The sequence below is a fragment of the Gopherus evgoodei genome, chromosome 11 (assembly GCF_007399415.2).
Source record: "Gopherus evgoodei ecotype Sinaloan lineage chromosome 11, rGopEvg1_v1.p, whole genome shotgun sequence".
NCBI classification, from domain to species: Eukaryota; Metazoa; Chordata; order Testudines; family Testudinidae; genus Gopherus; species Gopherus evgoodei.
The window spans coordinates 18886428-18902658 of NC_044332.1; the positions used below are offsets into that span (position 1 = coordinate 18886428).

The 16231-nt window shown below is 41.6% G+C and overlaps 1 protein-coding gene across 1 annotated transcript in view; it reads right to left on the minus strand.

Moving 5' to 3' along the window:
• The window catches only part of PARD3B (par-3 family cell polarity regulator beta), a 693368-nt gene that overhangs the window by 402517 nt on the left and 274620 nt on the right, over positions 1 to 16231 (minus strand). The window contains 1 exon segment of the mRNA XM_030579423.1: positions 6875 to 6984. Within this exon segment, the coding sequence (XP_030435283.1) occupies positions 6875 to 6984 (110 nt within the window).

Below are 16231 nucleotides of genomic sequence, written 5' to 3' on the forward strand. Positions count from 1 at the left end.
ATTGGGGGGTGGGGGGAGACTTAGTGATATGCTTCAAACTCTGTCCATGCAATAGGCTCAGCCTACAGGAGATGCCACTTACAGTAGAATTTGCAGAGGTTGAAATTACAATTACACCAGGTCTCTGAACTCCTTGGGTTTGGTGCTCAGTGGGGTCCATGGACGCCCAGGCTCTGTTGGGTTGCCTGTGCTTGGCTTCCCCCCAGTGAGGCTCATATGCCCCACTGTCCTTTTTAACCTTGGTTTCCCTATTGGGGGTGCAAGGCAAAGGGAACCTCAGATACTCCATTGCGCCCTTCTAGGCTGTTTCTTGACCCAGGGAAGAACACGGAAGTGGATGGCAGTATGTCTTTATTCCACTTCATTCGTAATCGTAAAGTGAAGTGTCACTCATAGTTGATTGCACAAATCCTCAAAATATGATCCTCCCTCTCCCTTCTTTCATGAAATAAATCAAGTGTACAACTGTGCCAGTGTTGCCAAGTCTTGCAATTCTATCACAAGTCTCATGATATTTAGTGTCTTTCCTAAGGCCCCAGCTCCTGGAGTTGTGGAAGAATTTCAGCTTTAAATTCTATCATGTACAAAGACACCAGAAATTAAAACTGCCTGACCTGACCAGCGTGAGTGAATGTTTGGCCCTGCTAAACATATTGGACAGAGGTTTCATCTTTTAAAAACAAAGTATGAAAAAGCCTCATTGCAATGCACTCTCCTAGCTCTAGTTTTACCAGAATCCAGCTTGAACTGCTGGATTTACAAAGTCTACAGCTATTATTAAAATCACTGTGTAAAAAAGACCTTTTCTGCCCTGCAGTGCTTCTAAACAATGAGATTAAACAACATAGTATTTGCCCATTTTTTCTTACAATATTCATGTCTTTTTTTTTATTTTGGAAAAAACTATTGATAAATCTTTACCTCAAATGTAAGCTTTGAATTGCAGCATTAATTTACATCTATGTTTACACACTAATATAGAAGCATATGTAAAAGGAACAAACAATTGAGTTGGGCTGGTACATACACATACACACTTTATGCTAATCTTCAGACACTTAATCACAAAGGCTGATACTTTAAAATCACAATTAACGCTGGAAGAACTGGAGGAGGTTCTGACCCTTTTTAACAAGGACTTGAAACATGAAAAGGTTCTGATTAAATATGAACCTTATCCAAAATTGCAAATTACATGTCTACAATACAGAAAATGAAACCAGTTTTGACACGTTCAGCAAAAAATTGAGACTGGGTTGAGCCATGGGAGCAGCTCTTAAATTGATCTGACTCCTTAATCTTTAAAATATGGATTAAATGCAATTTAAACAGCCTACTGATTAACTCTGAGATCAGCTAAACATCTTCTCAGGGACCAAGACATCATAAAGGAAGTCATAATGTTTCCCCAAATCAGGCCAGAGAGTTCACTGCAGTGGAATCCTGGCCTCACTGATGTAAATGGATAAATTCCTATTAATTTCATTGGGGCCCAGATTTCTCAAAGTGAACCTTGTTTGTGAGTTTATCAAACTACGATGTCTTGTGCCAGATACACTGGGGTTATGATTTTGGATTCAGATTTTTGTTGGAACATTTCATCCATCAATATTTAGAATGATTTCAGATTAGCTGGAATGGGGAACCGTGGCCACTGGGAGCTGTGGGAAACCGTGCAAATGTAAACAAACTGTCTGGCGGCCTGCCAGCCAATTACCCTGACAGGAAGCAGGTTGTCCATCGCTGCTGTGAAGCCTACTGGCTGCACCAAATGTAATCCATACCCACATTAAAGCATTCGATCGCAAACTTCCTTTTATGAAATGACTGCAAGTGTGTTATATTTAGGGCTATCAAGCGATTAAAAAAATTAATTGTGATTAACTGAGATGTTAAAAAATAATACTGTAGAATACCTTTAAATATTTTTAGATGTTTTCTACATTTTCAAATATATTGTTTTCAGTTACAAAACACAATAAAAAGTGTACAGTGCTCACTTTATGTTTATTTTTATTAGAAATATTTGCACTATAAAAAACAAAAGAAATAGTATTTTTCAATTCACCTAATACAAGTCCTCTGGAATGGTGGCTGAAGTATGAAGGGGCATATGAATGTTCAGCATATCTGGCACATAAATACCTCGTAATACGTGCTACCAAAGTGCCATGCAAATGCCTGTTCTCATTTTCTGATGATATTGTAAATAAGAAGCAGGCAGCATTACCTCCGGTAAATGTAAACAAAACTTGTTTGTCTTAGTGACTGGCTGAACAAGAAGTAGGACTGAGTGGACTTGCAGGCACTAAAGTTTTACATTGTTTTGTTTCTGAGTGCAGTATGTAACAAAAAAAACCCTACATCTGTAAATTCCACTTTCACAATAGTTTGCACTACAGTACTTCTATGAGGTGAACTGAAAAATACTATTTTTTAACCTTTTTTCAATGCAAATATTTGTAATGAAAAATAATATAAAGTGAGCACTGTACACTTTGTATTCTGTATTGTCATTTATATCAATATATTTGAAAAAGTAGAAAAAACTTCCAAAACATTTAATAAATTCCAATTAGTATTCTATTGTTTAACTGTGTGATTAAAACTGCAATTAATCACGATAAATTTTTTTAATCACAATTAATTTTTTGAGTTAATCATGTGATAATCGACAACTCTAGTTATTTTATTTTCTATAATATCCTCTCACATCTATTTGCAACCTATTCTTTGTAAGCCAAATCAGTGTTCACTTCCATTGGGACTCAGATGATAATACACCTCTCAAGATCTGGAAATGCAGCAGAGAGTCCTGTGGCACCTTATAGACTCTCAGACGTTTTGGAGCATGAGCTTTCGTGGGTGAATACCCACTTTGTCGGATGCATGTAGTGGAAATTTCCAGGGATAGGTGTATATATATATATGCAAGCAATATATACCTGCCCCTGGAAATTTCCACTACATGCATCCGACAAAGTGGGTATTCACCCACGAAAGCTCATGCTCCAAAACGTCTGTTAGTCTATAAGGTGCCACAGGACTCTCTGCTGCTTTTACAGATTCAGACTAACACGCTACCCCTCTGATACTTAAGATCTGGAAATATATTTGTAAGCCAATGTAACAATACAGACAGAATGTTGTGCTAGTAAATACATATCCATATAGCAAATAAATACAACTTTTTGAACTATATATTCTACACTAACTTTTATTTGTCTCTACTCTTAGTCAGCATAAACCAAGCTAATTATAAAAGTTAACCACAATAATAAATGTAAAGCTTTAAGGAAAGTCAGCTGCACCATGAACATGTATACTTATTTGTATTACATACACTGTTCTAAATTGGCATCATCTGTTAGGGATAGCCAGATGTAATTTACCTTTGGCTCTGCATTCATGAAGGTAATTTAAATTAAATTAATGTTAAAAGGGGGGAGGGACATAATTTGTTCTGTCTTCTGCTGTTGGATATCCAATGTAATTTTTGTTAAAATAATTTTTAACATACATTTGGAAGATCTTACAGATGTTCAAAGTAAGTCTTTGATACTGCATTTCTCAGTTTGTCAGAGATTGATTGATTTTTTTTAATCCCTGTGTTCTAAAACAATCTTCAGCTAATAACTATTTTTAATTCAATAACTTTTTTGACAAATCTTCTCTCTCTGCATCAGCACTATTAACTATGCAAGTTCTAGGAATGGGGTTTGTTAGTGCAGCCTCTTTTTGTTGCAGCAGCATTAAGTACTATACCAGACATTTTGTATATCACAAAACATTACCTTTATCCTCTGTCTTCTTGACACCAGAAGAGATTTTAAGGCAATAATTAGATGATATTTAAAAATCTGATGCCCTTCCCCCCTATTATTAGGTGTTCGGTTTTTCTTGTTGCACCCACAATGGGAGCGATTGTCCTCTGAGGCACAGAGGCATCTTGTGTGATCTGATTCAAGCCTTTCTGAGTCTCCCATCTATAGAAAGTGGGGAAATAGGAGTCCCATGTATTCTTTAATGCCACTGTCATAAACAGATGGTTACGGGTTAATGCCTCTTTTACCTGTAAAGGGTTAAAAAGTTCACCTAGCCTAGCTAACACCTGACCAGAGGAACCAATGGGGAAACAAGATGTTTCAAAAGGAAGGAGGGAAGTTTTTCCTGTTTGTTTGTTTATTTATTTTTAGAGTTTTAGCCGGAGTGAAAAAGATCAAGGAACCAGCCTCTTATCAGAGTAGTAAGTTTTAGAAAGGGATAAATAGGTTTATGTTTATTTTCTGTGTAACTTGTTGTGGTACCATTAGGGAATTATCAAAATTGGGTATTTGGGTATTTTTTTTGTGTAACTAAATTTGTGACCAGGGGAACATCTTCTGTGTTTTAAATCTGTTGTCTGTGACAGTAGCTGGTATGCTAATCTCTTCCAGAGGGTTTTCTTTTACCTTTCTTTTCTTTAATTAAAAGCCTTTTTCTTAATACCTGATTGATTTTTCCTTGTTTTAAGATCCAAGGGATTGGATCTGGACTCACTACGGAATTGGTGAAGGGGTCTCTCAAGGCTACCCAGGGAGGGGAAGGTTTTGGGAGGACAGGGAGTGATCCAGACACTGAAATTCTGGATGGTGGCAGTGGTACCAGATCTAAGCTAGTAATTAAGCTTAGATGTGTTCATGCAGGTCCCCACATCTGTACCCTAAAGTTCAGAGTGGGGAAGGAACCTTGACAGCCACGAAATTCACATTTGCTGCAAAGCTTTACCTCAGAATCTCACCTTTACATTTTTTTTTTTAAATCTTTCTAGCCCTCATGGTTGCAAAGAAAACCCTGAAAATATGAACGGACACAAGTATGGCTACACTACAAGCGCGTCAGCAGCACAGCTCCTGCTATACCATTGTAGCCTAGACACTTGGCCTGCTAAACCCAGGGTTGTGAGTTCAATCCCTGAGGGGGCCATTTGGGGATTGGCCCTGCTTTGAGCAGGGGGTTGGACTAGATGATCTCCTGAGGTCTCTTCCAACACTAATAATCTATGATACAGCAACAAAAGGGGGTTTTCTGTCACTGCAGTAAATTCACCAAGAACCAGTAGCTAAGTCAACAGAAGAATACTTCCATTGACCTAGCTACATCTACAGTGGGAGTTAGATCAACCTAACTATATACCAGAGATTTTTCTCGGCCCTGAGCAATGTAGGTAGGTCTGGTATAGTTGAACCCTTTATGAGTCTACAGAATAGCTGAGAGGTGTGAGCTACCTCATTCATCTCAATTGGGTGTTAAATCTTCAACCCAAAAAATGATTATTTGAATCCTAATATTGTCAACTATTTAATTGATGGTGATTTTAACAGAAATATTCAAAAATGTGCTTATCTCACAATCTAAAACTGTCTCCCATAGCTCCTCATGTGCCAAAAAAGATGACTGCCCCTACTCAGCTGCCAAAACTACCAGCTTGCCCCTGACAACCATCTATGGTGCAGATGATACTATGTACCACTGTGCCTATTTTGCCGGCTACTCAAGGACTCAAACAAAACATGGTGTTTTAAAGCACTGAGAATTCTCATGTGTCAACTAAGTTGACCCTTTTAAAATTCACTGTTGTTGGCAATGGGCATCTGACAAGGAAGATCTAACTCTCAGCTTAAAAAGAACTGACAACTGAATTAGTATATTGACCTTGTAGAGTGTTGAACTAGGATATTATATACATGAGGATCTCTGGCACACACTAACCATACTACTTTGCAAATAACCAACACAACAACTCTATAAACAAAGATGCATATCAGAAAACAGGATGTAAAAAGAGTTAGTCATATGAACAGGATCAATGGACAGAAAACTAATATCCAGTAAAAGAGATAATACACAGTATTAGTCTGCAGCATTTGCAAAATTAAGACTAGCATACATAGCATTACTACACATGTAGTCTGATTCTCTACCCTATTATTTCAGTTATCTAATGCCGTGACTCATTGGTTACACAAGCATATAACGAAGGTAAAGAAGTGCAGAATCAGGCCCATTGAGCTTTGTGAGCAAAAGCCAGGCCCACAGACTCTTTCTCCTGCATGATATATTTATGTGACCCATCTGACATAGCCAGATTCTGCAGAATCTAGTCTTACGTTAAAAAAAAAAAAAGTTATCTTATATTTGCAAACAAAACCTTCCAAATGTCACTCAACTGTAACTGAACTGTATTGCTCTCATGAATCTGCACACAGCCTGAAACAATGGTCCAGTGAGGTATAAACTCCCTGGCCATCCCATTAATCTTATTTGTATGTTAGTACTAATGCCTAATGAGAACAGCTATATCAACATTAAAGTGATCAGCAATTAAATAATCTGTAAAATCAGGAAGTGGGTGGAAGTGAAGGCCTCGGAAAATGGCGACTGGATGCTGCAGGAGAAAAGAAATGCAGAGTGAAGAAAAGAGGAAAGAAAGCACAGAAAGAAAGGAAGATGAAGAAAAAATAAACAAAGGATACAAACTGTGGTGGTTCTAAAAAGAGAATTTTGCCACTGGAGAGATGCTGAATTGGACTATATGGTACTGAACAAATAATGAATGAGGAGACTTACTAAAAGTTCAGCTACTGCACAAAAGTCATAGCCTAGTCTGACTCTTTACTTAAATCTCCTCTTAATAAGAAAAGAGACTCACTGTGACTTAAGGATTATACTTATACTCTAACAGAACGTAAACAGAATTCAGCCCTCTCCATAGCATGAGCTTGATACCTCTGTTTCAAGGACAAATTAATTTAATTCACAAAACAAAGCTATATATATATGCAAGTAAAAACAACTTCACCCTTCCTAAAAACATAAATGACGTGATACTTACAGCCACAACAGATTTCAGACTATTGTCAGTGGGGTGTGAAGCACCTGGAAGGAAGCCAGCAGGTGGGCCCAGCGCTGGGTCACTGCTCCTCCTCACTAGCAGCGGTGTGCCTAAAAGACAAAATAAAGGGTTGAGTCAATAAGCTTCAGGGAAAAGCTCTGTGCAATTACTGTGCAATTTAATTTAAAAGACTTACAGCTTACTTTTTCACACAAGATTATTTCTATAGGTGCCTGTAAATTCTCAGAACTGATAGCATTCTGTCACTTATTATCCACTGACATATAGACATCACAAAAGCCATAGACCCAACTGCACAATCCTCCACGATGGCAACGCTAAATTGATCAAACATACGCTAAAATAAAAAAATGATGACAAGCAGGAAGAAGTGACATTCTTTCAAAACCAATAAAATAACCACTGCAGGGCTTTATGGCCATATGTAGAATCACATTCCAATATGGAAACCATATGCCCACTTTAAGGAATGATCCCGTAGGGTACAAAGACTCTGCTAGTTTTGTTAGTTTCCAGTGATAAATAGAGGTTAGGTGTCCAGGCTGACATTTTCAGCTGTACCAACAGCCTTTCATGTCTCAGGACAGCTTTTATTTTATTGTTTTACTACAGACGCTAGCTTGGTAGAATTGGATCTCAGGATCACATTTCAGTAGTTCTCTCCTTTCATCAAAGGTTTCCCAAGGCAGTATGGGTAATTACCCATCTGTCTCGAGCCTTTTATGCAATGCTCTGAAAGATTATAGTTCCCTATTCAACATGCACGTGAGGCCATTTGGGCTGCAATGCCACAAGCAGAGAAATAATATACGTTTCTAATTCTCTTTTCCACAAGACTTAAATGGTACATCTCTCTGCTTTCCCAATGCCTGACTCAGGAAGGGCCTGCAGCTAACAGACACAGTGCAGACAAAACAGAGGTGGTGGTGTTATGCAAGCATCTACATCTATTGTAGCAGTAGCAGTATCTGTTCCACATTATTGAGCACGCCTAGACCTTCCATCAACAAGTTTCACAACCTTGGCAGTTCTTCTTGATCCCAACTTGTGCCTGGATTCTCAGGTAGCATCTGCGGCCAAATGCAGTTTATATATCTATATCTATCTACCTACCTACCTACCTATGTGCATGCATGCATGCACTTGGCTCACCTATTGCAGTCACTTCTCTGGTTTAGATCTCACCAAAGTTATTCATGCCTTTATGACTGTCAGTGCACTCTATCTGGGGTTACCCCAGAAGATCAAGATGATATCAGTACACATATTTTTGTGACATTAAATTCCATCCAGTTTGGTATTTATTCCAAACATCCTGTTCACATTTCTCCTGTAACTTTACCACTTCTCTTTAATCTGTCATATCTCAAATCTTCCCTTCCTTAGCAAAGTGCTAGAGACAGGAGGCTTTCCTCCTCTCTCCAGACACCTTTGACACTAACATTCTGGACCTATTTCAGATCTATCAATAGCACAGAATCTGTTCAATTCCACAAAATTAGTCATATACCTTTCTGCTTATGAAAGTTACTTTTCCTTCCTAATCTAAACTTGACGTTAAGTATAGTTACTGCAATTGGCCAATGCAGTCCTTTTGGACAGACTCCATGTTTGTTTCTTTCCTGTGAAGATTTCATTCCTACGTACCTTTGGTGACAACTCTATGTATGTTTCAAGACCCCTCCTCTATTGCACTCCATAAATTTCAGAACTCTGCTCTATTTTATCCATAGGCACATTTGTCTTTTTGGTCATCCTGTCTTTACTTTTCCCCTTAACTAATATTTTAATACTAATGATATTACATGTACAAATTTTTACCTCCAACTCTAATCCATCCACTTTCTCTGCCTCCCTTCAAACTACATCTTCATCTCAACTTCCTTTAGCTAGATATCTCAAAATAAAAGAGCTCATGTTGGGCAAAAGAAACATCCTCAATCTTACATAAAACTCTTAACTCCCTTGATTTTATTTTGCATTTAACTGAACGGTCCATAACCCTGGCATCATCCTCGACTCTGATAGTCTCTCAATCTCCCACATCTCCGATGTCTTAATTTCCTCTCACTTCAGCTACTGCAGAACCTTTTCTGTGGACTCTCCAAATGACAGCTAACCTGTAGCATGTGCCAAATGCAGTTGCCTGCCTCCTCCCATGCGCAGAGAAGTATGTACATCCACATCACTCCCATCTTCAAGCAACCTCATTGCCAAGTCAAACTGGTCATCTTTTTTTAAAAGCCCTTCATAGATATACTTCAGCTTCTCTCATACCCTTTCTTGGTGACCCAGCATTAACTTTTGTCCCTTCATTCAGCCTCACCATCGTGAGCATACCATACTCTCTTCAAAAGCTTTGGATGTCGGGACTAACCTTACTAGGTCATTTTGCTCCACTGATTCAATTTATTTCAAATCTCAGCTGAAATTATCTTCCTCCTTTGCCTATGTCTCAATTTATCTCTTACTCTCTCTACAAGTATTATTCAGCTGTGCAGCAATAACTTTGATGTCGGGCTATTCAAAGTGAAACTATTGTGAGCGAGCCCTGCCAGTCAATGTTTTGGAATCCTGCAGGACATAGGATCATTCATCTAGTCACTCATTCTGGGGCATTAACTCTCAATCAATAAAATAATAAAATATATTAAACCTCAAGAACCACAGCAGTAGTTAACTAGATAATTATCTGAATTATAAAAATATGGTGGCTGATCATTTGATTATTGATAGTTTTTCAGATGGCAGTCAAATATTAAACCTGAAATTTGGGATTCATAATGGAAATGCCAGCTGAAACCTAACAGTAGATTAACTAACAGTCTTGATAAAATTGTGTGTGAAACATTTATTTGATAGCAAAGCCAAGAGCTTCAAAGCCCTTAGACTTGAAAAACAAGCCACTCCTTGATTGCTCAGATAACCTACCTATTCTTTAAAAGAAAATTTTTCCTTGTAGGAACACACAGTTTTGAAAGAGCTGTCTACAATTTCCTTTTTCTCTCCTCTTCCATAATGATTTCAAAACAACTCGAGACATTACAATTTGAATCAGTTGGTGTCTTCTAATCGCCCATTCCCTTTTCATGTAATGCAAACACCATAGAAGAAAGATCTCTCTCTAAACTACCAAGGCTAGTGTCAGATTTGTATTTTTGTTAGCACCTTCCAAAACTCAGTGATTCTTATTCCAACTCCACCCAATACACATTTTTAAAGGAAAGCTAAAAACACAACTTTTCTTTAAAGGCCACTATCCCAACCTCCTGACTCCCTCCTCTCAGGGTCACAAATCAAGATTTGCAAAGAGGGAAGAATTTACCCAACACCTGTTAGTGGGGGAGAAAAACACTAACCCCAACCCCCTAGGTCACGCCCCCTTCCAAAACCACACCCCCTGCAATTTAAAAATGTTTCCCTTTTTTGTACTGGCTTCTGTGACTGCTTCATCTTTTCCTTGTCATCCCATCCCCTCCCACTTATCTAATCACACACAAGCCTTGGAAAGTTTATCTGAAAATTAATAGCCAGATAACCTATCAATCAAAAGACATGCACAAAAGGTGAGTTGGCCTACTGTCCAAAACCAATGCCCACATAAAGGAGCCAACATCACCCCCTTTAAACCTAAGTGCTGTGAAAGTAGAAGATGCTAGTGTCCCTACCAAGTTGCGGTACCTGGACCCCTGCTCAGGGGCTTCCCATCTTCCACATCAGTCTCTGGCTAGTAACTAACATATATGAAGTCTCTAATCTCCCAAGACTGGTGGGAGAAGGCGCATTCTGTCTCTTTCATACAACAGCTTCTTGGCTAATAGGATGAACCAGTGTATGTTTGTTATTCTACATTTCTCTTAATTTTTTGGCTGCTGCAAGGTGGTCTCCTCTACTCTACTCAACCCACAGCCTCTGTTTTTGAGACTTCTTCCCATTAAAATACTTCAGAAATCTCAGCTCAGACACCAGTGCTAGGTACTCCAGGAACAGCTTTGCCCCCAAGAATTATGCCTGGTCTACACTGGGGGGGGAGTGGGAATCGATCAAAGTTACGCAACTTCAGCTATGTGAAAAACGTAGCTGAAGTTGACGAACTTAGATCTACTCACCGCGATGTCTTACTGTGGTGAGTCAATTGCTGCCACTCCCCCGTCGACTCTGCCTGCGCCTCTCGCGGAGGTGGAGTACAGGAGTTGACGGGAGAGCGCTCCAGGGTAGATTTATCGTGTCTAGACTAGATGTGCTAAACCCTCTGGATCGATCGCTGCCCGCTGATCCGGCAGGTAGTATAGACATACTCTTGGTGATATTAAGGCAGAAGGCAAACTGTCCTGCTACTTACAACAGCTACCGCCAAAAAGAAACCTCATCAAAAAACTAACAATCCAGTACAAGGATTCCTTCAAAAGGTTGAGTGTTGCTCAAATATGTGCTCCCATCTTAAGAAAAAATATTTTGTAACAGTGCCATCTGGTGCATGACTCATGTCATAACAATATAATAGGACCACTGCTTAATAGGTGGGAGGGAATGATTTTCCCATCCTGCAAAAATTTTCAAGATTTCTAAAAATTTTCCAGTCCTGAATCGGGACAAAAAGTCAAAAAAATCTCAATTTTTCACAAACTGATCATCCATAAATTTTTTTGGATTGTGAATTAAAACATTTTGTTTTGATAATTCTGAAACATTTCATTTATATTGTGACCTTTTAAAAATGTTTTCCTTTCTTGGCATGAAAATTCCAAAATAAAAAGTAATTTTGAACTAAAAAACAACACTTTGCTTCAAAAACACCACAATGGGACATTTCAACATTTTTTTTAGTTTCAAATTAGGAGATTTGTTAAAGCTAACCCTTTTCTGCAAACACTTTCAGTTTGATGAATCAGCATATTCCAACTGAAGAGTTTTTTGGCAGAACATTCCCTTTCAGCTCTATCTATACTCCATTACTACTGCAGTTATGACTTTGTTTTCTTCCTTTCATACACTGAACATATCACCAATTTGCAACAACTCAACATTTAGCTTATATTTCTACTTACATGGGCAAATTTCCCACTGAACTCTCATCAACCAGTCCCAACATTATAAAGGTTGGTAAACAACAACCTCAAACTGAATCCAACAAAATGAGAAAAGATGGTTACTCACCTTTGTAACTGTTGTTCTTCGAGATGTGTTGCTCATATCCATTCCAATTCCATATCCATCCTTCTGACGAGCCATGCCACGTGCAGGCTCGTCAGAAGATTTTTACCCTAGCAACACTCGGTGGGTTGGCTGGGCGCCCCCTGGAGTGGCACCGCTATGGATATATAAACCCTGGATTATACCCTGCCGACCCAACGGCCCTTCAGTTCCTTCTTGCCGGCTACTCCAACAGTGGGGAAGGAGGGCGGGTTTGGAATGGATATGAGCAACACATCTCGAAGAACAACAGTTACAAAGGTGAGTAACAGTCTTTTCTTCTTCAAGTGCTTGCTCGTATCGATTCCAATTAGGTGATTCCCAAGCCTTACCTAGGCGGTGGGGTCGGAGCGAGATGTTGCAGAATGCAAAATTGCTGAACCAAATGCTGCATCATCTCTAGACTGTTGAACCAATGCGTAATGTGCAGCAAAGGTGTAAATCGATGACCAGGTAGGTGCCCGATATATTTCCTGGATGAGGACGTGGGCCAGGAAGGCAGCAGATGAAGCTTGCGCCCGAGTAGAGTGGGTGGTGACGTGGCTAGCCAGAACGTGAGCTAATTCATAGCATGTGCTGATGCAGAATGTTACCCAAGATGAAATCCATTGGGAAGAGACTGGTAAGCCTTTCATCTGGTCCGCGACAGCTACAAAGAGCTGAGGTGACCTTCGGAAGGGTTTGGTTCTCTCAATATAAAAGGTGAGAGCCCTGCGGACGTCCAGGGTGTGTAGCTGTTGTTCCTGATGCGATGGGTGCGGCTTCGGGAAGAAGACTGGGAGGAAGATGTCTTGATTGACATGAAAGGCGGATACCATATTAGGGAAGAAAGAGGGGTGCGGTCGCAGCTGTACCTTGTCCTTATGGAATACAGTGTACAGGGGGTCCGCTGTCAAAGCCCGAAGCTCAGATACTCATCTTGCCGAGGTAATAGCGACGAGGAAGGCTGTCTTCCAGGAAAGGTACAGCAGCGAGCAAGTGGCCAGTAGTTCGAAAGGAGGACCCATAAGCTTGGCTAGCACCAGGTTTAGATCCTAGGAAGGGGTCGGGCATCTAACTTGAGGATACAAACATTCCAATCCTTTGAGGAACCTTGAGACTATAGGGTGAGAGAAGATTGATCAGTCATTTTCCCCTGGACGGAAGGCGGAAATGGCTGCCAGATGCACCTTTATGGAAGAGATCGCTAGGCGCTGCTCTTTTAGGGACTAGAGGTAGTCCAGGCTAGTGGGAACGGACATCTGTCTGGGGACTAAGTTATGTTGAGCGCACCAACAGGAGAAACGCTTCCACTTGGCAAGATATGTCATTCTAGTGGAAGGCTTCCTACTGCCCAAGAGCACCTGTTGGACCGAGGCAGAGCAACGTAATTCAGACTGGCTTAACCACGCAGCAACCAAGCTGTGAGATGAAGGGACTGCAGGTCCGGATGGTGAAGCCTGCCAAAGTCCTGTGTTATGAGGTCTGTCAAACAGATAGTTAAGGGTTAATGTCTCTTTTACCTGTAAAGGGTTAAGAAGCTCAGTAAACCTGGCTGACACCTGACCAGAGGACCAATAAGAGGACAAGATACTTTTAAATCTTGGTGGGGGGAAGTCTTTTGTTTGTGCTCTTTGTTTTGGGGGTTGTTCGCACTTGGGACTAAGAGGAACCAGACATCAATCCAGGCTCTCTAAATCTTTCTGAACCAGTCTCTCATGTTTCAAACTTGTAAGTAACAGCCAGGTAAGGCGTCTTAGTCTTATTTTTGTTTTCTCAACTTGTAAATGTTCCTTTTTGCTGAGAGGATTTTACCTCTGTTTAGCCTTAGGTTCAAAGTTACAGCAGAGGGGGTTCCTCTGGGCTATATGAATCTGATTACCCTGTAAAGTGTTTTCCATTCTGATTTTACGGAGATGATTTTTACCTTTATTTCTTTAATTAAAAGCTTTCCTTTTTAAGAACCTGATTGATTTTTCCTTGTTTTAAGATCCAAGGGGATTGGATCTGGACTCACCAGGAATTGGTGGGGGAAAGGAGGGGAGGATAGTTAAATTCTCCTAGTGTTAAGATCCAAGAGGTTGGATTGGTGTTCACCAGGAACTTGGTGAAAAAGCCTCTCAAGGCTGCCCAGGGAGGGGAAGGCTTTGGGGGGACAGGAAGTGATCCAGACACTGAAATTTCTGGATGGTGGCAGTGTTACTAGATCTAAGCTAGTAATTAAGCTTAGAAGTGCCCATGCAGGTCCCCACATCTGTACCCTAAAGTTCAGAGTGGGAGAGGAATCTTCACAAGGTCCAGCCAGAGTAGCAGGGAAATCTGGTCTGCCACACAGGTCGAACAACGTGGTGTACCAGTGCTGCCTTGGCCACGCTGGAGCAATCAGGATCAGGTGGGCGCTGTCCCTGCGGAGCTTGAGTAGGACTCTGTGGACGAGTGGAAATGGTGGGAAGGCATAAAGTAGATGCCTCTTCCATGGGATCAGGAATGTGTCTGAGACGGAGCCCGGGAAGCATCCCTGGAAGAAGCAGAACACCTGGCATTTCCTGTTCTCTCGGGAGGCAAATAGGTCTATGTGGGGAAACCCCCACTTCCGGAAAACAGAATGGATGACATCCGGGCGAATCAACCACTCGTGAGACAGGAAGGATCTGCTGAGGTGATCTGCCACGGTGCTCTGGACTCCTGGGAGAAAAGACGCTACCAATTCAATCGAGTGGGCTATGCAAAAGTTCCAAAGGTGGACGGCTTCTTGGCAAAGGAGGGAGGAGCGTGCTCCGCCCTGCGGGTTTATGTAAAACATGGCTGTTGTGTTGTTCGTGAACACTGATACACAACGGCCTTGGAGATGGTCTTGAAACACCTGGCATGCTAGGCGGACTGCTTTCAGCTCCCGCACACTGATGTGTAAAGCCAGTTCTTGAGGCGACCAGAGGCCTTGAGTGCGGAGTCCCCTAAGGTGGGCACCCCAACCCAGAGATGACACGTCCATGGTTAGGGCTGAGGGTTGAGGTGGGTGGAATGGCATCCCTGCACAGACTAGAGTGGGGTCTAGCCACAAGGTTAGGGAGCCCAGAACCTTTCTGAGGATAGTGAGCACCGAGTCCAGGCTGTCTCTGCGTGGTTGGTACATTGAAGCAAGCCAGGCTTGAATGGGACAGAGGCATAGCCTGGCATGCTTGTTCACGAAGGTGCAGGAGGCCACATGACCTACTAGGCTGAGGCAGGTGCGCACCGACGTTGTCGGGAAGTTTTGAAGCCTTCGCATTATTGAAGCCATTGTCTGAAAACGCGACTGCGGGAGGCAGGCTCTGGCCAGATTGGAGTCCAGAACCGCTCCAGTGAAGTCTATTCTCTGCGAGGGCATGAGAGTGGACTTTTCCGTGTTGATCATGAGACCTAGGCTCCTGAAGAGATCTCTGATGATGTGCAGGTGCTGTAGTACTTGCCATTGGGAAGTCCCTCGAATGAGCCAATCGTTGAGATACGGGTAGACGTGTACTCGACGACGGTGGAGGGAGGCGGCGACTACAGCCATGCACTTTGTGAAGACACGCGGGGCTGTAGAAAGGCCAAACAGAAGTACAGTAAACTGGAAGTGTTGATGGTTGACCACAAAACGGAGGTACCGTCTGTGTGGTGGGTAAAGTGCAATGTGGAAATACGCGTTCTTCATATCGAGGGTGGCATACCAGTGTCCTGGATCCAGGGATACCATGCGGAACTTCAGCTTTATCATGAATTTGTTGAGTTCTCGCAAGTCTATGATCGGTCGTAGACCTCCCTTTTCCTTGGAGATTAAGAAGTAGTGGGAATAAAACCCCTTGCCTCTCATGTCCTTTGGCACCTCCTCTATGGCTCCCATGGCTAGGAGCGACTGGACCTCTTCTAAGAGGAATTGCTTGTGAGAGGTGTCCCTGAAGAGGGACGGGTAGGGAGGGTGGGAAGGTGGGGTTGAAGCAAACTGGAGGTGGTATCCCTCTTCTACCGTGCGCAGGACCCAACGATCTGAAGTTAGCTGGGACCAGGCAGGGAAGAATCAGGAGAGGCGGCTGAAAAAGGGAGGAGAAGGATCCGGTGGGGTAACTGGTGGGCCATCCTCGAGCGTCCCATCAAAAGTTCTGCTTGGGCCCCGCTGGTCGTTTAGGGGGCACCTGATTTTGA